Genomic DNA, 23,621 nt, shown 5'->3' with positions numbered 1-23,621 from the left:
GATGCCACATGGTTGATGGTCCCTTGTTCATAGTGAAATAAAAAAAAAAATCTGTGAAGTACCATCTATGAAGTACCCGACTTAAGTGCTTCAAAGAGAATGTGCCTAAGACTGCCATCAGAGCAGATAAGGAACTTGACACTCCAATCCCACAAAGGAGAAGCTGAGCAGATACTGTAAACTTTACTGTCCCAGGGATTGCCTGGACAAGGATTATTCTCCAGCCCAAGGTCCAGCATCAGGGTGACCACTCCGCTGGAGCTGCATAACAGTCTTGAACCCCTCACATCAGCAGAGCCAGCCCAGCTGCCGGCTCCAGCATGTGAGGATAGAGGGCCACCAGCAACTGCACCTAGAAGACACAGACTTCCCTCATGGTGCATGACTCCCTCCTGAGGGGGACAGAGGGAGCAATTTGTTGCCTGGACCCCTTAGTCCAAGAGGTCTGTTGCCTCCCTGGGGCTTGTTTCCAGGATGTCACTGAGAGGATCCCCAAACTCATCCAGCCCTCTGACCACTGTCTCATGCTACTCATCCTCATAGGCACAAATGATATGGTGTGGAACAATCCTGGCCAGGTCATGCATGACTACAGAGCTCAGGGGGCTGGAGGCACAGGTAGTTTTTTTCCTCAGTCCTCCCAGTCATGGGTCACAGGTCCTGGAGAGAAAGGTGCACTGGTGAAGTGAACAGAAGACTCCAGCAATGGTGCCTTTGTGAGGGATTCAGCTTCTTTGACCACGGTCTGCACTTCAGTGAAAGAGGCAGTAGATTGTTGGGAAGGGATGGCCTCTACCTCACCTGGAAAGGGAAGAAGCTCTTCTCAGCCAGGATGACTGACCTACTCAACAGGGGTTTAAACGAAGATCACTGGGGGACGGGCGGTCAAGTAACAGTTCTAGCCTAGGTCGTGTCAATCGCAGTAGAAATAACTTACATAGCCTAAGGGAACCCACTCCTATGACAGTCCTAGTAAAGGTAACATCCTATCACATAAGGAAGCCTAGGGCTTCCCATGGCAGACTCAACTGCCTGTACACAAATGCCAGGAGCTTGGGAAACAAGCAAGAGGAACTGGCCCTCCTCTTGTGTGAAAAAGTTTACAATCTCATAGGGATAAGAGACCTGGTGGGACTCCACCTATGACTGGTCTGTTGGTATAGAAGGCTATACCTTGTACAGGAGAGACTCCGTTGGGAACGGGTGGGGTATAGCTCTCTATATCAAGGAGCAGTAAATTTCCCCCCCAAACTGAGTTTACTAATCATGAAGGCCGTCTTGAGACCCTCTCAGTTAAAATATGGGGAGAGCATGGGGAAGAAGATATACTCGTAGGAGTCTATTATAGACATCGCCACCAAGAAGAACAACTGGACCATGAATTTAATAGGGAACTGGCTGAGGGTACACGCTCCTGATGCATGATCATCACGGGGGATTTCAACCTCCCTGATATCTTGTGGGAAGAGCCAAATCTGACTGATTGTGTACCTTTCTTGCTTGCATTGATGACCTCTACCTAATGTAAGAGGTCTATGGGCTGACTAGGGGAGAGGCACTGCTGGATCTGGTTCTGGCCAAAGGGGACAATCTGGTGAGTGATCTGAGGATCAAGGGGAAGCTTGGTGACAATGACCATGAACTGATCACTTTCTCTGTCCAACGCAGGGTGGGCAAATTATTGCCCACTGTAACCCCCAGGTCCTTTTCTGCAGAGCTGCTGCCCAGCCAGTATGGGACTTCCATCCAAAGTGCAGCACTTTGCACTTGCCCCTATTGAACCTTACGAGATTTCTTTTGGTCCAATCCTTTAATTTGTCTAGGTCTCTATGAAGCCTAACCCTACCCTCCAGCATATTTAGTGCTTCCTAAAGCTTGGTGTCACCTGAAACCTTGCTGAGGGTGTACTCTATGCCATCTTCCAGGTTGTTGATGAAGACATTAAACAAAACCGGCTCCAGGACTGACCCATGGGGTGCTCCTTGATGCCAGCTGCCAACTAGACACCAATCCATTGACTACTACCCTCTGAGCCTGATGATCCAGGCAGTTTTTTAATCCACCTTACAGTCTATTCATCCAACCCATATTTCTTAGGGAATATTGTGGGAGACCATATCAAAAGCCTTGCTAAAGTCACGGTATACCAAGTCAAGATGATAGGCTCTACATTAATTGCTGTTACTCAGGAAAGAGATTTTGGAATTACTGTGTATAGTTCTCTGGATATCAGCCCATAGTTCAGCAGCAGTCAAGACAAGGAGGGATTATCAAGAAAGGAAAATAAATTTAAAAAATTATGCCACTGTATGAAACTATCATGCACCCACTCCTTAAATATTACAGTTCTTGTCCCCTCACTCAAAAAGGTGATAGTAGAACTAGAACAGGCAGAGAGAAGGGCAACAAGGATGATCAGAGGTATGAAGAAGCTTAAAGACTGGGATGTTTCAGCTTAACAAAAGGCAGTTGAGGAAGGGGTATGATAGAAGTCTATGAAATCATGGGTGGCATGGAGAAAGTAGCAGGAAGTAATATTTACCGTCTTTTACAATACTAGTATGAGGGGACATTCAATGAAATTACTCCATAGCAAATTTAAAACACAAAAGAAAGCTTTTTTCTCCCCATACAAAATGAGTAATTAGCTGGTGGGACGAACTACCATGAGATGTTGGAGGTTAATAATTTAACCAGGTTCAAAAACCGGATTGAACAAAACCATGGAATCTAGGTCCATTTGTATTAAGTAACATAGGGGAAGAACCTCAAAATTAGGACTCTTTGTCTGAATACTGGAATCTGTAGGGAAGAGGGCCAGAGACTGATTAGTCTGCATAGGCCTTGCAAAAATACTCTGTCGCTTGGCATCCACTCACTGCTACTGTGAACCATAGAACTCTTCATTAAGTGGACTGTAGTCTGACCCAGTGCCCCATATGGCATTTCTTTGGTGTTCTTTTGCTGAGTATGGTGGAACCCAGTTTTCCAACCATATGAATGGTGCTATAAAGTAGCTTCTATATCACTATATCACTTTGGCTGCAATGGGTGGCCAAAACAACACAGGGTTCTCAGCTAGTTTACAAAATTGATGCTCAGCAGCTGCAAATACATCACCCGTTTTCCCTAACCTTTCTCTCAAAACTAAACAGATTATCCATTAAAGACCAGCGAGAGACAACAGGCCTTACGTGGACAAATGCATTGGACATTTTGTGGGTTACTGTCTGCTGAAAACTGAAAAAAAAGACCTTTTGGAAAAAAAAGAGGTAGACAAATTATGCTAACTTACTCGGCAACAATCCTTTTTTCTGGTGTAATTGTTTCTCTTCATACCATACGTAGATTCCACATTACAAAGATGTTAAGGAATACAGGAAACTGGACATCATCTATACTGCAACCCACCTTGCAAGAACCAACGCTGTATAAGCAACATTGGTTCTTGATTGCAGTTTTTGGCAAGACATGGGCTGATTTTAAAGACAGTGCATGAAGAGATTATAATACATATTTTTAAATGCTGGCAGTCAAACAGACATGCTTATATAAGGGTATAAAATGATATTTCTAAAATGGGTGATGTTTTATTGATAAATGGGTCCTTAGGGATAGTGTACTTGGACCAGCAAAAAAAAGCAGGATCATACATAAACAGCTCTGTTGGCCTTCTTAGAGGGGTACCATGGGCACTGGCAGGCCCATGAATTGTAAAGAAGTAGAAACAGTATGACTTATATTTGCTGGAAGAAAAATCCTTAGGACAACTGACCAAAGGAAAAGCATTCTTTACTTGGCTGACAAGCAAATAGAAAGCCACTTCACTGCAGTTAACTTGGGGAGATTTTCACCAAGACTCAGAGGCAAAATCTATTCAACTGCATCTAACGAATGACTAATATTTTATAGTTAAGAAGTTTTGAAAGTAGAAAAGGAGATAGAGGCTGTAAAAAACAAACAGGAAGTCAAGATAGGACATGGAGAGTCAGCCAAACAAATTTGTTATATTCTAGCGCTCAGTGTCTTCTCTCTTCTTGGTAGTTTCAAAATAGTCACTCAGGTACAGGTTTATAGTGCATACTCTGGAAGCCACACAGATGATCCCTGTAGTCTTTTATGGGATCTGTGACTTACATTCTCATAGTGGTTCTGTAAAGAACGTTCTATTACTTGTATTTAGGCTCTTATAAAGATTAACACACTCACGTCACACATACACACACACACACACGTCAGAGGCCTAGACAGCCCAGTAATGTGTTAGAGCAGGCTTAATACTTTCTTATTTTGTTTTCTTATTCTAAAGCAAATCTAGTCCAATACGTTACTTATATGCAGTTCCACATTGCAGAATGCATTTAAAAGCTTCTTTGAATGGGTATGCAAGAAAGTTTAGAGAAAAGGTATCCATTTTTGAAGAAACTGAATGTTTAACAATGTTTTTAGAGGACTTGACTGGCGAGAACATTGAAAAATAAATGATCAAGTCTTTTACAGTGCTTATAAATTTAATGTTCTCTTCTACTTCCTATTAGTTAATGGATTACTAGCAAACTGTTACTAAACTGCCCTGATGCTGCTGAAATAAAGTGATGTTTAGAAGGATACATTACTATAAAAGATGAATTGTTGAAGTAAAACCACCCCGGTAAACTCCATAAAAAAAAGAAAAAGGAAATCAGAGTTTGCTATATGAAAAAATACAGAATTGTTATGGGAAATCTGTCAATATAACCAAAAATGAATAGTGAACACACAGCATTAAATATTCCTTACAAACCTCTTAAATTCCTGTTTTCTACTCTCAGTATCCCACTAAGATGACAGAGTGCTAGCATCTCCTCTGTACTTCAGGCCTCCATACAAGAGCTGGTAATTCCTGGACAGTCCTGAATCAGCAAGTCTAGCACAAAAGGAATTTCTTATTAGGGGTCAATTTTCCCATTGTTGCAAGGAGGATTTACACATGCAAGTCCCATTAGCAGTAATGGGAGTTACCCACATAAATCCCCCTGCAATGATAGGAGAAAGACCCCATAGTCTGCAAGGATCCAGGTTCTAATGATTACCTGTCAAATGGCCCTAAGCATCATCATTGCAAGAAAAAGCAGACGTAGCAGTTTCTGGGCTGAATATGGTTGTAAGGAAAGAATAACTGATTGCTGTCATACACACCAGACAATATAACACTAAGAAAGGAAAATGGTATCAAATTGTGAGGCTGCATATGAAGGGTTAATTCAATTAACCAAAGTTAAAAAGAAAGCACTCATTAAAAAAGGAATTCAAACATATCAAAGCACTCGTTAGAAAAAAGGTGTGAATATTGTATGAGCTCCAAGGTGCTTGAAGGATAATACAGCTACTTGTTTAAAAATTCAATTAACCTTATCTTTCTTTAACTTGATTTATTAATAATCCCACAGATAAATTGCCATTTTTTAAAAAGTCATGTTATCTTTTGAATACATCCTGTCTGACAAGTCTTAAAAACTACTTCAAATAAGCCTAACCCTCACTTAGTATGTTTAAATCATTTAAATCAAGAATGAAATGGCACAGTTTCTGTAAAATAAAAGATCAACAGTCTCTTATCTATACTATTGAAAATAAGTTGTTGGGTACTCAACTCTTCTAGAAAGAACATCTTAGATATCTATTCACTACCTGAGTAAGACATGAAAACAGTTTTTAGACAATGAACGTAGTATAAAGTCATGGTCTGTAATTTGAAGGTTATGCAGTCCTTGTTTTAACTGAACTTGAACATCTAACATAACGAGGATTTTTATTTGACACACTTTTATTATGTAAATTTCTTTTGATTCATTTAAGTTTCATCATATCATCAATAACACAACAGACATTGAAAAAATAGTACAATAAGACTTTGAGCTAGCTGCTTTTTTAAAAAACAACTGAAATAAGACACAGGAAAATGCATTTGCAACCAAAACTTTAATTTTCATAGAACAAATGTAATTTGTCCATAAACATAAAAGACAAGAACTCAAACATGGTCAGGTTACTGAATGGCAAACAGAAAACAGGTCCTCATCTTAACCTTTTAACACATTTGTTACCCTATAAATATAATTACCTTTTTATGTGCATGCTTTCTGGTACATACAAAAATGATAGCTGAGAATGAAGAGGTAGGCTATCTTTTGCCACTTGTAAATAAGCACTAATTTCAAGCATTCCAATGATCACTAGCATTATCATTTAGCAATCAAAACAATTTTCAACTACATTCTTTTGAGGACTTTAGGATTACACTCATGGATGTCTATTAAATAAAAGCCTAAATGTAACTAACGCTAAACACTAACACATTCTAAATACTAACAGACTCTAAACATTAACATATTTGTGAAATGCAAGTTGGACTTTGTAGTATGATGTAAAACAGAGAATAACTGTGTTAGCTATGTTGTAAAAAAATAAATAAATTAACCTTTATGGCACAAAGCCATTTTCAAGGCAGGCACATTCACTGGAAAACTGTACAAAAAGCAGAGTTGTGTCAATAAATATCTGCCAATACTGAACAGTCATAATTTGATGGCATGTTATTGATGTATAGTATTTAAAACATTACTATTACCATATTTAAGTTTACCCAGCACATATACTTATAGACATTACTGACCCACAGTGCCTTTTTGACCTCAAGTAAATCTTTTGCTTCTAAGAAAAGACACTGCTAACTACTTTGTTTTCCTTTTGGTTATATAAGTTCAAAATATGGTTCAAAGGAGGGCTGGGAGTCTATTACTTTAATTAATCTTTGCAAGAAATGTCTGGGTTTCGTAACTCTATATAGAAACCAAGTTTATAAATACAATTTATAAAATTCTCGTATAAATATGTTTATGATTTATCATTACAAAATGCATAATTTACATAATTTTAGACCTATTACTTCAAATGAATTAACACAACTGCAATTATAATCAGTAACTTTTCCCTCAAGAAAAACAACAGCCAACAATTCTGTTTTAATAATGTATATCTTTTAATCTTGCAAATACTTAAATGTGTTCATCTGGTGCCTTATTTTTTGTTGAAACTAAATCTTCATGAAGATTCCAAGCATACTGAATTTATGGTTCTTAATTCTGCAAGAATGTCCAGTATTGATATGTTCTTCCTGACTGGACTGTCAGTCACTTGCAAACAAAATTGAAACCTGGACACTTTATCACACAAGTATGGTATTCAATTCTTAATATTTCTAATATATAATTTCAAATGAGACCAAGCATATTTACTAGCTTATACTTTATTTTGGCTTAATATGAATAAATGGAATGATACTGATTTCAAAACTATTTAAGGATGTTATATTATATACTTCAAAAACAACTTTCAAATTAAGAAGAGCTTTTAACAGCAAATAAAAGCTTGCTGTCCCAGAACTGCCAACACTCTTTAGTGCCCTACCCCATAAGCAGTTTAAAGGAGACAAATCTTCCACTGGTAAATTTTCACAGAGCCATTGACTTCAAAATAGTGTATACTAACTGAAGATCTGTCCCTTTGGAAGTTAAATTGACTCATAATTTTTGTTTCTATTGACTATTTTGAAGCATGCACTTGATTTTAGAAAGATTCCTTCATCTCACAAATATACCTAAAGTCTTTTCAAGGAAATTATATGAACCTTAAATATCTTGTCTTAAGTGATTTTGGATCAGCTTTTAACACTCCTAGAAGAGATGAATATTACTCTAAGCAGTACAATTGCAATCAATGAAGGTATTTAAAGAGGTAAAGTAGAATTAAACCTAATTATAAAGATAGTGAATAATAAACAAAACGGTTACCCCCAGACCAGGTCCAAATCTTCCACTGAGATGATAGTGATATTGGGTTTAGGCTTTTTATTATTATTATTATTATTATTATTATTCATTGTGCTCTTCTGTGCTGCTTTCTTCAGGCAGGGGCTCTGCTTCTGGCTCAGGTGAAATACTGAATCCAGGATCTTCTGGCTGAGTTCCATCTCCATCATAGACAATATCTTCTGGATTTGGTGGTGGTGGGCAAAATTCCTCCTTTGGAAACATTTCTTGAAATATTGTCTCAGCCTGTTCAGAGACAACATAAAATTAATTTAAGGTTGATATTTAATACACTGCACTACATGTAATGATTTTAAGATTAAAATAGTTTGATGTCACAGAATTGACCACATCGGGGAAACGCTTAGGAAATATATTCCCTCCTTTCCCCCAGAAAGATGGGAATTCAATGGAGTGAAGCATCACAGATAGAGAAGTTACTTACCACTAAGTAGAAAGAGGTAGTTAGCCATGTTAGTCTGAAGTCAAGCTAAAGGCAGGGCAGGATGCCAGCCTGTCCTGCCTTCTGCCCTACAGTAAGTGGAATTCGTCAATCTGTGTTGTCCATGTGCACATTTTCACTCTTGGTGTGGATTCAAGTATTCAAACTTTTGCCCTAGCAGTACCTATAGCAGTACCACACCTTCATCAGACCCCTCCTTGTATTACATACAGAACATAAAGGGAAGTCCATGTTTTCTGTTCCTCAGTTTCCTCTCAATTGCAGGTCTCAGAATTATAAAATGACTGGGAAGAAAAAAAAAAGGATGGAGGGAGGGGGTACATAAAAAGTGCATATGGAAAACCTGTATCAAAGAATTTCACTTCTACATAACTTGTTTCTTTTGTCACAGATTTTCAATGTAGAGACTCTACAGCAGTCCCAAATGTCATGCAGGTTTGGTGATGGTGGAGTGCCTGATAAAAAAGGTATCAAGCTTTTTGTGGCTGCCCAGTAGAAGTCAGCAACAGAAAACTTCGTAGGAAGTTACTGAGTCACATCAGCTTGGATGTAATGGGGACTAAGCATCAATGCTGGGTCCATTTCAGTAGTTTCTCAGAGTCTGACACCGTTCACGATTCAACTGAACATGTGAGCTGAAATTGCTGCAATTTTGGATCCCTTATGATACAGAGACAAAAAGCTAGACAGTTTCTGAAGTGTTGAACTCTATGCCAAGGACAAAGCTCTTGACATATCAAGCATGCATAAAGATTTCTCAGATCTAGAGAAGTAAGGCCCTGAACAAATTGATCTGTTGGTGGAAATGAAATTCAGTGACAGCTTTAAGTTGAGATGGGAGGCAAGTCCTCGAGTATAGCTGTAACAGGGCACCCCAGCCCATTACTAGAAAAGGCCCAAGAGGGTCAGGGACTTGGGCCAGGAAGGGCAGTAAGGAGTAGACTCAGAACTAATAAGGCCAGGTAGCCAATGAAGCAATTAGCTATACTTGGTCACTGGGTGCAGAAGACCCAGTTACATGACCAGAAGGAGACTTGACTTAGGGAGATAAACCCGGCCTCTGACCATGCAGGAGGCAGCCCCTGCCTGCAACAGGGAGATGAGCTGGTAGGAGTGAGGGGCCCCTGGAGACAGACAGGCACCCAAGCTACCTAGGGAAGTTGGGGAAGAAGGCTTTGACTGAGGTAGTGCCTACAGGATACATTTACCCCCAAACTACTTGTATTGTGAAGCACCTGGCTTGTGTTTTTGTTCTGTTTGAATTGGAGGACCAGGCTGTGGATGCAGCGGTAGAGGAAACCATGAACCAGGGGGGTGGCATGTCCCTGATATTTACACCAGAAGCTAGTCCTAAACTAAAGGGACAGAAACTGGCATGCTGAGACTGAAGCCCCAGGAGGGGCTGCTGCAAAGATAGGGTTGGTACCTGGACACCGAGGTCTTAAAGAGTAGATGAAGGCTGAAGGTGCGGCCAGAGGAAACGGGGGCCATGGCTGTGACAGCAAGGCCCAGACAAGTGCTAAGAAACCTCTGGGAGCACTCCCTTAAAGGGGAAGCACTTGAGGGGGAGTACAGGCCCCAGCTGAGGCAACCAAGGAGGTAACTCCTGGCCCCAGGGACTCCCTCCCTCAACAACAAACAGAATAACATTGAAGGTATGGCAGGAAAGAGTCTGAGGTGAAGCAGGGCTTAAGCTGGAGAGCCAAGAGACAGGTCAGACCAAGGGAGAGGAGAATTAGGTGCCACGGTAGCAGCTCCCCCTCCCGCTCCCCAGGGTATCACAATCTTACCAAGATAGAAAACAGAACAGGGATCTACCATAGGCTCTTAGATTTTATCCACTTTTCTCACTGCAATAAAAGTCACTTATAAGGCTTCTTTCTTACATAGCTGAAGAAAGAAGAAGGCTGCCAAAGACTCAAACATTGGCTCCATCATGGATGTGAGCATTAGATTCAGGACCTACTAGGACCTGGGATTTTTTAACAGAAGGAATATCAAAAAGTGAGGTTTATGTAATTTTGTTTTGGTTTTAGGCAATGAAGTTATCTACAAAAAATCATGGTAAGAGAAAAGCAACAATACAAAAATCTATAAGAACTGGTAATATGGAAATGCCAGTGGAACCCAACTAAAACAGGGAAACAGGAATCTACTCTAGAAGTCAGACTGCACTCTATCACATCTTAGAAAGGTTAGTCCACAGCTTGATTTCTCATTTTCAGTCAATTTTGACTTATTCTCAGCCTACATTTTCCCTTTCTTACATTTACTCCATTCCCACTTCAAGTTACATCTCTGTTTCTCACTAAAATACTTTTCTTATTTTTGTAGTTTTTATAAATATGTAAAAGATATAAACAACATCCCTGGTAAACCCAGTAATTGCTTAGATGAACTACACAGATTCTCTCTGCAAATGAACCGCTTCAGCCACTTATGCTTTTCCTTATGTTCTTTTTAGCTCCTGAATGCCCTTCCGAGAAAAAACATTAGCAACTGGAATTTTTAAATTTACAAATAGCTGTAGATTTCATTTATGATATTATTTATATGTATAAGGATATGGAATTAGAATGAAAAAGCAAAGATGATCCTGAAATGGATAGCAGTACACACAGGATGATTTAGCTAGACCACAGCATGCCACATGGTGAAGTGTACTGTAAATATGATGCTCATTAGTTTTAAAAACATATCTAAGTAGTCTTTTATTTGCACAGTTTAAAATGTTAATTCATAGTTTCATAGTTTGTAGGGTAGGAAGGGACCTGAGCAGATCATCTAGTCCGACCCCCTGCCATGGCAGGAAAGAATACTGGGGTCAAATGACCCCAGCAAGATGTTCATCTAACCTCCTCTTAAACACCCCCAGGGTAGGAGCCTGCACCACTTCTCTTGGAAGCTGGTTCCAGACCCTAGCCGCCCTGACTGTGAAGTAGTGCCTCCTGATATCTAACCTAAATCTACCCTCTGCCAGCTTGTGACCGTTATTCCTGGTCACTCCTGGCAGTGCACGGGGGAACAGTGACTCCCCCAATGCCTGCTGATCCCCCCTGACTAGTTTATAACAGGCCACAAGATCCCCCCTCAGCCTTCTCATGGAGGCTGAACAGGTTCAGGTCCTGCAGCCTGTCCTCATAGGGCCTGCCCTGCTGTCCCCTGATCATACAATTGTTTAATAATATATTTTTAAACAAATCATTCTCAGTTTAACAGAGCTACTATACTAATGGCCTTGCACTACTTTTCTCTCTATAATCTTTTATTCTCAGTTTATCCTCTTGGGAAACAAATTATTACCTTATAAAACAAAGTGAAGAGTACTATTAGCCCTTAATTATGGTGCTCTGACCCTATAGTTCAGGCTGTGTCAGCCATTCTGTTATAGTTCCTTATTTTTAGGGGTTTATGACTTAGTCATAAAAAAACTGCAACTGGTAAAAAGTTGGCATACAAAGCTTTAAAAATTCTGGGTGTAAAACATTTGTGCATACCAGAACTGAAGCAACTCTAGCATGAAGGCATTCTTACTACAGAAACAACTGCAATGCATGCCTCAATTGCCCACCTTTCTTACAAGATGGGCATTTAAAGATAACTCTTCAGAAAAGTCCTCCTTTTCTGGGTTTAGTAAAATGGGGACACTTGGTCCCTTATTACTCTACTGCTCAATAATAGAGACAGCAAAAAAAGAGATACGTAAAGGAAGTAGAAGACATTTTACACTTCCACCTTGGGTATTTGGGTGACTTCATTTAACCTAAAGTTAACAGAGGCTGAAGTTACTTCCCCACCTTTCTATTGCACCATATGGTTGTGTTCTGTCCTCCCCCTCACCAAAGCAATGGGTGACCCTATATTTTGTTGAACACCACTATTTTATATTTCCTACTGCCTCAGACAAGTCATTGGTGATTTAACATGGGGGGTTAGTTAATAGAATACAGATGCCCAAATATTGAGGACCAAATTCAAGTTAAGGCTTATGATGTTGGTAGAGGACTAGTTCAAGTACGTGAACAGACTAACATGCTATTTTATTATATATGGTATGTATTCCTCATATGAGAAGTGATATGAGCAAGTCACATATTGCCAAAGCCTTTAAGTGTGGTCATCTGTGATTTTAAAAGTAGCCAGCGCTCAAGTATTTTGACTGTTGTTTAATGCCCTGGAACAGCTATACTATTGTGATATTTATGGCTTTTAGGATGAGTTTGTATCAAAATTACATACATTATTTAATCATTGTTTCAGTCCCTGTTGGGTTTATATCAAAAAAGATTATGAAATTTATTTTAGATTATTCAACCCATTTATTTCTAATTATCTGAAAATTCATATGCTGTAATTACCTTACAGAAAGGTAACAGATGTTGTGTGACTACAGCCTCACTGTACTTTGAAATCTTACTCCACAAAATTTACTCTAGCTTTGATTTTTCTGACCCTTCTTGATGTGTGCTGTTTCATTCTCTACAAAAACAGAGTTCACTCCGGAAAACCTGGCTGTTCTTTGGCTATCTCCTTTGTGAACAAAGGCTATATATTTTGGACTTCTTCTCTCACCTCTGAGAAAGCAAAATATCTTGATACCAAAGAACCATTTCCAGCTACATCCACTTTCTTGATTCAAAAGCTTCCCTTTCTGCTCTCCTCCCATTAAGTTGAAGCTTTACCTCTATTTTTATATTGCACTATGTTCATATTTCTTTCCCTGTCTCTTAACCCTGTGTTCTACCCAACTGTTTCTGAATGGTGCCTTGCTTTTTCTCTGCTCCCACTTTCCAGACTTCTTTCACATCATACTATATTAGCTGCTCTTCCTGTGCACCCACAAATTTTCAACCTCTTTTTCTAAAAGTTTTAAAGACTTACCAGATCTATGAAGCATGAAAGCTATATTGACAATCCACTTTGTTTTGTACTGTACTGTAACTTTTTAGGCTTTATACTGAACCACAAAGCTAAAAAACTGACATCCCTTACCTGTTTGACAGCATAGTCATTTCCTAAAGCACAGTCTGGTCCAGAACAGATATAGACATTTGGAGGTAAACTGTCATAAGAATTTCTGTCAATGCCTGCAGAATCTCTCATGTTGAAGTATACTGCCCAAAGAACTCTGGGCTTTTCCAATCCTCCTCCATTTTCAGACTCTAAATAGTAAGAGAATTTTTCAGTGACCAGTGTTAAAATATAATAAGAGATCTAGGTAATTCAACATAATAAAAAAGTCAAATTTATTATCATGAAATTACTGTAATAGAGTATAAATATATATTTTTAAAAGGCACTAAAATATACTAATAGCACTTTTAATGCTATTATTATTATACTATTATTCTATTATTATTATTATGGTTTCTAGAAGCCCTTTATGTTATAAATCTTCATGGATTATTACAAATTTTAACTTTCGAATAAAGTTTTTGTGTTAACATAAATTAATATAACATTCTTTATAATTCCTGGCTTGCTTAGAGACCCTATCACACATCAACATGTACTATGTCAATTCCCTTATTCTGAAGCTACCAGTTGTAAAGTACAACACATTTTTCAGCCCTTCTCACTAGTTGATGTTGCCTTGAATACTCTTTATTTCAAAAGCAAATAATATCAAATGTCTGTCTGAACAACTGAACTTTGTCCGGGATAAAATGTTTTCTCCCAGGACAAATGTGACATCTGCTTGCAGCCTACATATCATTCTGGGAACACCTATGAACATATTCTATGCAAACATCTATTAAGACCTCAGAATAGTAAGATTACAGATTTCAACAGCAGCAATACAACGGAAGAATGCATAATACTAATACTGATAAATGCTATTTATTTAGGCAAATTCTCTCCATTTTTCTTGGTATTCTCTCTCTTCTAAAATAAATGATGCCAGCATTATTGTCCTGCATTAAAACATTATTCCTCATAAAAAATTATGTTAGATTTGTCTAAGGAAAAAACTTGCATGTCAGATGGTAATGCTGAGATTCAGAAAAACTCAAGCAAATATTTTAAAGGCATCTGAATACAAGACAGCAAGTGGAAGGATAAATCTACATTATTGTTATGATTGTCAACTATTTTATTTAAAAATAAAAAGCATGTTAACAATTTTAAAATATGAATTAAACTCAGCCTGTGAACGTCTGAGATTTAATACAGAGCAAGATGCACTTTAATGTATTAAAAAGTTCATATTCTCATAAAAGTTACTTCTTCCTCATTTAGGCAGGAAAATGAATGGAGTCCTCTTCTCCAGGTGACTTTGCCTCTTTGACCTGCCATGGCCCAGTGCTCACTTTATCTGGTGATTCATTTTCAATAACTCCAACAGTATTTGTTCTGACATTTTAATTAAAATACGACCACTACCTCATCCTGATGATAAAAAGGCCTATGTGTCAGTGAAAACTAGCTTTTCAGTGCCTCAGTGCACCTGAGGACCCCTCTGATCAGAGTTCCTACAAAAGAATTTCAGTCAGTTTCTAAACAATATATCACTTCAAAACTGTATCACTTTAAACATTAAGATTAATATAAAAAACCCTCCTAAAAAACAGGAAGCTACTAAACTCCAGGCCAAGTTTTAAATTTTTTTTTAATCTTATTACTTGATTCTATCAGAGGCAGATAATATTGCTTTTAAAAAAGTACGGTACAAGTTATATCTTTCAATTCAGAGCTGTCATATACAGTATTGTGGACTTCAATTATATAATCAGATCAGAAAAAATAAATACATTTCAGAATAAAAGGAGAATATCACACAAGTAAAAGCCCCTCCTCTTTATGAATTTTATTTCTAGTCCCCTAGCTATCTGCTTCTAAAGCCCAAAGAAGTAAGCTGTTTAAATTTTATTCATATCTTATAAAAAGTGATTTTTCAAAGTATTTTTTATAAAAACTGGGGGATGCACCACAGAGCTTTTTCTGCATATCAGAAAAGAATCACATGCTACTTAAACCAAGCCAGAGGTTGTATTAGGATTTTTTGATTACAAGAACATTTATTTATTAATGCCATTTACAGAAGTAGCTGAATTAAAAAACAGTAGTAAAAATAAATTCTGTGCGACTAATTATTAACTCTTTACAAAACATTGTAAGAGGTCGTAGGAATCTTGGCTGCTGAAAAACATAGTCATGGTAAGTTATAACGAACTGTCTTTAACTATCTGTTGTTTTAACTATATAATCAATAGTACCTTCTATAAAAAGCTGCAACAAATGTGTACTAACAGAAAAACCAACGTGCTGATAGCACACAGACTTGATTAATATTAGTATACAAGTGAAGTGACGAAAAAGAAAACAAGGAAGAAGCAGCCTTTCAGTACGAAAGAGACTGGATCTTAATACAGGAAAATTATAATTCCAGGAGGTTAAGAATGAAGTGTGATAGTGAATACTTATTATGCAAGCTATTAAATTATGACAGTTGATTACAGGCAGCCCCTGCTTAACGTGGTTTTGATTAGCGCTATTTTGCTATAGCGCTCATTTCAAATTGATACTCGGTTTCACAGAATGCTCAGTGAGTTTTACTATAGTACTCAGTAGAATCAGAGAGTTTTGACAGGAAGAAGCAGTGATGGCGGTGGCAGCAGCAAGTGTGGTGAGTGGCAGCAAGTTGGGGGTGGGCATGAGCATGGGGGTGTGGGGAGAAGTCAGGCATGGCTGGTGAATACAGACTGGTGGGGCGGTACAGCATCCCATGTGGGGAGGTGATTTTGCAGCCAGCTGGGAGCAGGGTGGGGTGTACAGCCGGCTGGTACGTGGTGGGGACGCTGCTAACCCTCCTGTTCCTGGCTGGCTGCAAATGTCTACCCTGTTCCTGTGGAATGCTCCACTGCCTGAGTTCACCAGCTGAAGCAGCAGTAGCAACAAAGAGTGCGGGGCCTGTGCCAGTGCCCAGGGCCAGTGGGGGCCTGCACCCAGGGTGGGGCAGCAGGAGTGCGGGGTCCTGGCTGGTAGGGGCCCATGCCCAGAGCAGGGCAGCAGGAGTGCTGGTGCCCAGGCTGGCACGTGGGGCCAGTGGGTGGGTGGGCAGAGGCGGCGGCGCTGAGAAGCGGTAAGTGCGGGGGACGGGCATCAGCGCAGAGCCTGCATTGGTGCCTGGGGCCAAGGCCAGCAGGGGCCCAGGGTGAGGCAGCAGGAATGCAGGCCTGGGCTGGCACGTAGGACTGAAGTGGCCAGCAGGCTATTGGGGAGAGATGGCAGTGACGAGAAGCAGCGGCAAGAAGCCATAGTAACCAATTACTTGTATTTACATTAATTCCTATATGGGCAAATGGGTTTCACTTAGCGTGGTCTCACTTAGTGCTTGGTTTTTCTGGAACCAATTAAGAGTGCTAAGCAGGGGTTGCCTGTATTAAAATGGTTCATAATAACTACTTTTTAGTTCAAAGTCATAACTCAATAGAAACAAAGAGATCTTCTCAGAGAGAGACATTGCAACTTATTTAAGTACTAACATTCTAACATTAAAGGAGCTTTAATAGGTTTAGTCTGTAGCAGCAGACGTTGCTTAGCATATTACTCTCCACTCACTACATGGGCTCTTCATGTGATACAAATTTTAAGTCTTGGTTTCTAAATTTCAAGCTTTCTGTGGTATTGGCTCAAAATAGAGCCCTAGAAAGCATTCCCTTTTGCAACATCTGCATTCCTCAGCACCTCAGTAGTTCAGGAACTATGAAACTGTTTACTTCAATGGTGAAGCTCATGAAAGCACCTGGCAGGGCTTTCTTAATAGGGCAAAAGCTTTGGAACTCATTACAAGAGATAAGGAGGGCTAGAAATCTCAGGTGTTCACGATGATGTGTACAATTCACTTCTTCAAATTAGCATTCATATAACTCCAGGTAGAAACAAAAAATAAAAGGACTGACAGAAGAAAAAGATGAAGACCAGAAGAGTGAGAAGCAGCAGAAACAAAGAGACCAAAAGGAAAGGAATAAGAAAGCGCACAAGGTCCAGGATGCATCTGGGGGGACTGGAAAGAAAAGCAGAACACTAGCTTATTGTGATATTTTTTTCTCTTGGGAGGTATGCCAGTATTAAAATCATGGAAATAATTAAACACAAAGTAAGAATGAATACTAGTAATGCATTTGGAACTGCATTTTTGTTTCAGCAATATCTGTCTGTCATTCATGTTTTCTGTTTTGCATTGCTTTTTTAACTTAACTTATGCAAAGAAATACTTGCCAGAAATCTAGCTACCAGAAAAGGCTTTCAGCTTCCATTTTAACTTCTGGACATTTATCTTCATAGTCCAGCTCCATTTATTGAAAAGTGCTGGAACAAAGTAATGTCTGAAGCTTTAAAGGATTAAGGAAATAGGTAGAATCGGCAATTATCTAATCATATTGCCTCACTCACTCTCAAATACTGAAGCTGTCCCTTTAAATTTGGAACACTGATACCCAAAAAGCAGATGAGAAGTAGGTAACTGCAAGTTGTGAACTTGAGAGTAGATTTAGATGTTCGGTAGAAATCATTTTAGTTCAAAGGTTGAATTACATTTTTGTAAAATTATTTTATAATACTACATCTATTTGTCTTACCTGTCTCTTTTGCATCATTTAGGATGAACAACTTCTGTATGACAGGCTCTAAATCTTCTTTAGCAGTTTTAGTTGATGAACAGGTTAAATGGACTAAATCTGTTGGACAGGAACACAGACTGATTAAGGTTACCACCACTCTGATATACAAATATTGATTACAGTTTTCAAAAGGCCCTTAACAGATGCAAGAAGGCGGTTTAGGAACATAAGAAATTCCAGGGAAATATTCATGAACAAAAAATTCATCCACAGAAAGTTTCATTTAGCCTTTTTGTGAAGACTTCTAGAATACCCTTGTGATTTTCCAACCAGATCTGAATGCAAATAGATTTGTTAGTAAGGCTTTTTAACTAACTAGTGATGTTCTGAGTGGTCTAGATGACATTCCTTAGATTTAAGTGAGATCTGCTTAGTCAGCTGACCCTGATTATTCCTTTAACCTACAGAATTCTGAGGAATAAAATGAGCAGTAACTGCTGCAATTACAAACTTCAGGAAAAACAGGCATTATGTACAAGACTAACTAGCCCAAGAGCCAAGTTAGGATTTTGGCTCAAGTGAGATGTGTTAATATTTGGTAACTTAGATATGCTATTTGTTTCTGTTTCTCTCTTCTATACCACCTTTATATCACTCCTGTGAATGCTGCCTAAAGAACACCCTCCCCCCCAACACACACACACACACACACTCACTCACTCACTCACTCACTCCTGCTCTTGTTTCAAATCCCAGAAATGAGTCCACATCACACCTTAAAGTGATGCCAGGCACATGTCAATAAGTACATCAAAGAAAGAGCATTTAAAAGTGATGCCAGGTACCGCAGGAGTTCTGCCTGTGCTAGGCCATAGTTATGCTAAGCTATAGTAAGCTACGGTGCTAAAAAGCAGTATGGAAGAAAAGGGCCTCAAGACTGTTGGATGACCTGATAAGATAGGAAAAAAAAATTCTAATGAGCAAAAAGACACTGATTCAAAGAAATAAATATGAAAACAGCAGCTGAAAAACTTGAGGACAAGTGTATAAGAACTCACTAATGAGACAGTTAGCAAGAAATGAAGCATATGTGAGTAAACTTTGCAAATGACAAGTAGAGGTGAACATCTTGACAAAGAGAGATAAGAACTGATATAAGATGGGCGGCATGCAAATATAAATGCAGGGGGCTGAGAGACCTGTTCCTTGTAGAAAACCAAGGGGAACGTGAACAATATACAGTGTCTTTACCTGTCAAGGACAAGCTTCACTAAGGTGGACTGACTGTTAATCAGACCAACTGGTGTACTGTCCAAGGACAATAAACCTTTCTGAGTTTTTGCTACCTAACACAGATCTGGGCTGTTTTTCTGCATCGCCTTTGGAATCTGGAAGACTGCTTGCCGCGCTGGCCTTCCAGAACACACCAACAGTTGCAGCCTGTATATCAAAGAAGTGACAGCAATCAGATACCACCTGAGAAAACACTGCACACACCTCAGAACAACAGGTATGTGCTGAACACACTCCTGGTAGGTGCATTTCTTTCATTTTGGGGAGCTGGTTGACATAGAGCAGGAGTGTATAAGTGCTTCTGAGAATGGCACAGAGGTGGCATAGACACAACCAAAGATCTTTCTCACACAATGACTAAAACAAGCTATAGAGGCTATAATTTGATCTTCCCTTCATTCCCTACAAACTATGTTCCTGAAGGCAGACAGTAGCTGCTCTCTGACTCTGCATAACATTTGGTATATTAAAGGGACTGGAGGAAACAGTTATCCAGTTACTGTAGGCAGGCCTCCTTTTTATTTTAAGGAAGAAATAACTCCTCTTTAGTCTACCTTAGTGAAGCCTGATTTCCATCCACATGGAAATTACAAATTTAAAATCCTTCCCGCTATAGCAGAAGCTAAGGTGTCTTTGGTGACTTTCCACAATCTTGTAAGTTCTCAAGAGATTTATTTTCTTCTTCTGAAGTCTTGGAAGAATGACATTAATGATGGATTTCAGTATTCTCATCTGTAATGCAGACTCATCAAGAGACTAGAGCTTCATGCTATTGTTTTTCTTTGTTTCACAGCCTAGTGAACTTTCCAAAATATCCAGCTCTCCACAAAATTGGCTCTCTTTTATTCCAACATGTAAAGCGAAACTACTGTATCAAAAGATGAAGGAGGGTGCAATATGTTGTAGTTAATTATTTTTTTAATGTTAAAGAAAGTACTGACTGATCTTTGGGATGAGTCAATTCAACTTCATTTCTCTACTAATATCAAGTTACCTCCCCCTTCCTCATCCAACATGGATGTCGCCCAGATGAGGGCCCACTCTGAAATTTCCATTTAGGAGAGAGGTACTCATCAGTCTTGGGAAAGCAAGGAGGAAACCACATGTACACTTTCAGTCTGGATGCTTGAACTCTGAAAAGCAAGAGAGGCCGACACAGCCAAACAAAATACGGGCTTCTAGAAAGCATCAACAGGAATGCTCACAAATGTTGGGTAATCTGAAGGTCCTTTAACTGTAAAGGGAGGGAATTACATTTCCCCCTTGTTAATGGCCTCAATAACTGCTTTTTGTTCCTCAGCAGGCCAAACAGTTGGTCAGGAGAATATGTGGAAAAAGATGTCAGATGTTACTCTGAAAACTCAGTTTCTGAAGGTAAATTTTTGACAGAAATGGGGTATTACTCCTGAAATAACCTGCTATGTAAATCTAATCCAAACTAGATTTCACCTAGGTTTCCATGCACCTAATGGCCTCTCACATTAGCCCTGTAAAGTGAGATTTTGCAGCAAGTCCCCTCAAGAAGCATGCTCTCAAGAAGCATGAGAACCTATAAAATTAGACATCCACTCATACTTATTTGTAAGATATAAGTAAGATATATTTAGACATTTTAGACATTTCTTCTTATCTTTAAGGACAGACCAAGACATTTTCAAGCTTCAGAGGAGCTTTGACAATATTATTATAAGAATAATTTACGAGAAATCTAGAATTTATAAGAGATTTAGATTTATAAAAGATGTGTTGTGTCTTTAAAAGTAAGTTTAAAAGAACATCCTTCTTCAATCCTTGGACAAAACTCAAGAGAACAGAGGACTCTGTGACAGACAAAAAGTATACCAGGGAAACAAAATATATAATAGTGAAGGAACAAATCCTATATATCTGGTTTATGAAAAAAGACTTGCCATTTTATAAATTCCTGTGGGAGACAGCACAGTCCCAGGGAAGGGAATCTGAATCACTTTATCCTATGTATCTTGTTGCTAGATATTCTGACTGCACAAAATGAGGGAACAGAAGCTACAGGAGTATTGCAAAGGGACTCTGATATCTGCTGTGTCTGGAGCTTTGAATGTAAAACATTCTGGAGAATTATTCCCCAGCAGGAGTCCTAAGCCCAGGCTGAGAGGAGAGATATGGTTTGCCAGTGAGGAACACACTGAACAGACTATCTGACATCAAGAGAATAGAGAAGGAAAGGTGAACAAGTGTATAGATTTAACTCTCCTAGAAACTGCAGTAATATATTAAAGCTGCATATCAACATTTCACCACGAATTCATTAGGAGTCTTCCCTTGTTAAAGATGGATTAGAACTGATGCAGTAATAGCAGAAGGGTGAATCTACACGTGCAATTAGCACAGAGCAATAAACTCTGGCACAGTTTGCACTGGAGTCAGTGGCTCCCAGATGCAGCATATACACATGAGCCTGGGACTCCAGCAGTTAGAGCTGTGGTGGAGCAGCCCCAGGTTGGTCGCAGGTTCAGGGGTCAGCCGTGGGCTCTGGGTCAGGGTGTCAGGGCTGACTGGGGCAAAAGGATGCTACAGTGCAGGGCTAACCAGCAGGCAGCCCCCACATGTAGCACCCTCATGCCCAGCCAGTCCCATTAATGTCAACCCGTGTGTTGAGGCGGCATAAATTTCTCTGCCGTGGGACAGTACTTGTCCTGGACAGTACTATCCTACAGCAGAGTTAATTCACTTACTGTGCCCAAACACCAGCACACATGTAGATGGTGACATTTGACTGTGTAACTAATTAGTCAACTCTGAAGTAAAGCGCATACGTAGATGCACCCCATGTGGAGTTATTACCTGAATTTTTGTGTTCACCCAATCTACCCAAAGTTTATGTCTGGCAGCACAGAAGTAAATGGGCAAACTGTGCCTACGATTTCCCCTTGTAAAATAAGTGCTTTGAACACTGAACTCCACAGTGTCCTTTAAGAACTAACCAATATGGGTGGAGGGGAAACTGGGAGGGGGTTATGCCACAAAATTAGGGTTTAAGTGAATTCCAAAAGTAAATTCAAAGTAGCATTCAATACCTTACTAAACTAATGCTAAAACAATTCAAATTGGCTTATGGGCAGCAACATATGGGGTCCAAACCATCACACAGCCATAAACACATTTAAAAAATGGTGTACTGAGCTTTCTATAGGATACTAAATTCCATTACTCCTGGGCTTGTTTTATTTACCATGTTGAATAACTATTGGCAGTGGAGGTAAACAGTCCAAAGTCTGAGGGAATACAGAGCAGAGCACCAAATATTAACTACCATATATACTGGCTTTTGATGAATGTTATAAAAACTAAATGCATGCACAACTGTTTCGTGCAATGTCAAAAAACGACATTACAAATGTTTATTGTTTCCATATTACCATTAATCATTAAGAAAAAGTAAGCAAATAGACTTTGTTTGTCAGGTTGGGAAATACAACAAAGGGACAGACTGATTTCAAGATCCTAAAATTAAACCATACAAATATCTTTGAAATATAAAACAGAATGATTCTACATTGCTAGAGTACAATGGTTCAATCTTTTCCATGCATGAAATCCACATTTAGGATGCTATATAAGTAATCAAAACTGAAAATACAAAGTTCAAGGCACATTCAGAAAGTATCTAGCCTGACTTATTTAATGATGGACTAAAGTTCAGATTTCACAGATCAAAACACTGCTATTTATACATTTCTTGTTAGTAGCATTTTTTTAATCTCTGCAGAACTTGTATGAGGATGTGTTGAAGTTTAGTCACTCAAAATTTGAAAAAAACAAGAGAAAGAAATCAGAGTGGCGATCAGATACCTTTTTAATAAAGGGCTGACCTCCAAGGAATTCCACAAGGGTATGATGGCAACACTTGAAGATGATTTCACACAGTAAAAAAAAAAAAAAAAAGAACATCTGCATTTATTCGAAGGAGAACCAACACTGAGGAGCTACCATGACCACCACAGCATAAGACAGTCACAAGTGATAGAAGATCAGTCAGGCAGATGTCCGAACCATTGAGCATCAGCACTGGGCCATGCATGTCATCCTTAATGAAGACCAACACATGATCAAGATCTGAACTGAAAAAAGAACAACTTAATATTTACAGGGACCTTCTGGAGTGATTTCAAGAAAAACAAGAAAAATTCACGAGCAGGACTGCAACTTATGATGATATATACTCTCACCATTTGGAATCTAAGACAAAACAGAGGAGCAGGCAGAGGAAACAGACAGTCTCCATCTCCTAAGAAGTTTAAGGTGGTATGGTTATAGCCATGGTTTTGGGACAGTGAAGAGATGATCATGATTTACTACCTTTTGACAAACAAGATCATGGGATGAGCTAGAATGTTGAAAAGGGGGTCCAGATGGTGAGGTGCATCATCAAATATAAAAGAAATCCATACTTTTCTCCAGTTAAAAATAAAC

The 23,621-nt window shown here is 39.0% G+C and overlaps 1 protein-coding gene across 1 annotated transcript in view; it reads right to left on the bottom strand.

Moving 5' to 3' along the window:
* Positions 1 to 5,942: 5,942 nt before the first annotated feature.
* CHM (CHM, Rab escort protein 1) overlaps positions 5,943 to 23,621 on the bottom strand; it is a 146,406-nt gene continuing 128,727 nt past the window's right edge. The window contains exons 13-15 of the mRNA XM_019536476.1: positions 17,895 to 17,993; positions 13,306 to 13,475; positions 5,943 to 8,096 (exon numbers count right to left, since the gene is read on the bottom strand). Of these exons, the coding sequence (XP_019392021.1) occupies positions 7,914 to 8,096; positions 13,306 to 13,475; positions 17,895 to 17,993 (452 nt within the window). The 3' untranslated portion in view covers positions 5,943 to 7,913. The remainder of the gene's footprint in view (positions 8,097 to 13,305; positions 13,476 to 17,894; positions 17,994 to 23,621) is intronic.

The sequence above is a fragment of the Crocodylus porosus genome, unplaced genomic scaffold, assembly GCF_001723895.1.
Source record: "Crocodylus porosus isolate Cpor-Errol unplaced genomic scaffold, CroPor_comp1, whole genome shotgun sequence".
Taxonomy (NCBI): Eukaryota; Metazoa; Chordata; order Crocodylia; family Crocodylidae; genus Crocodylus; species Crocodylus porosus.
The sequence above is the reverse complement of the archived record's forward strand: the minus strand, read 5'-3'. Positions and strand labels throughout refer to the sequence as shown.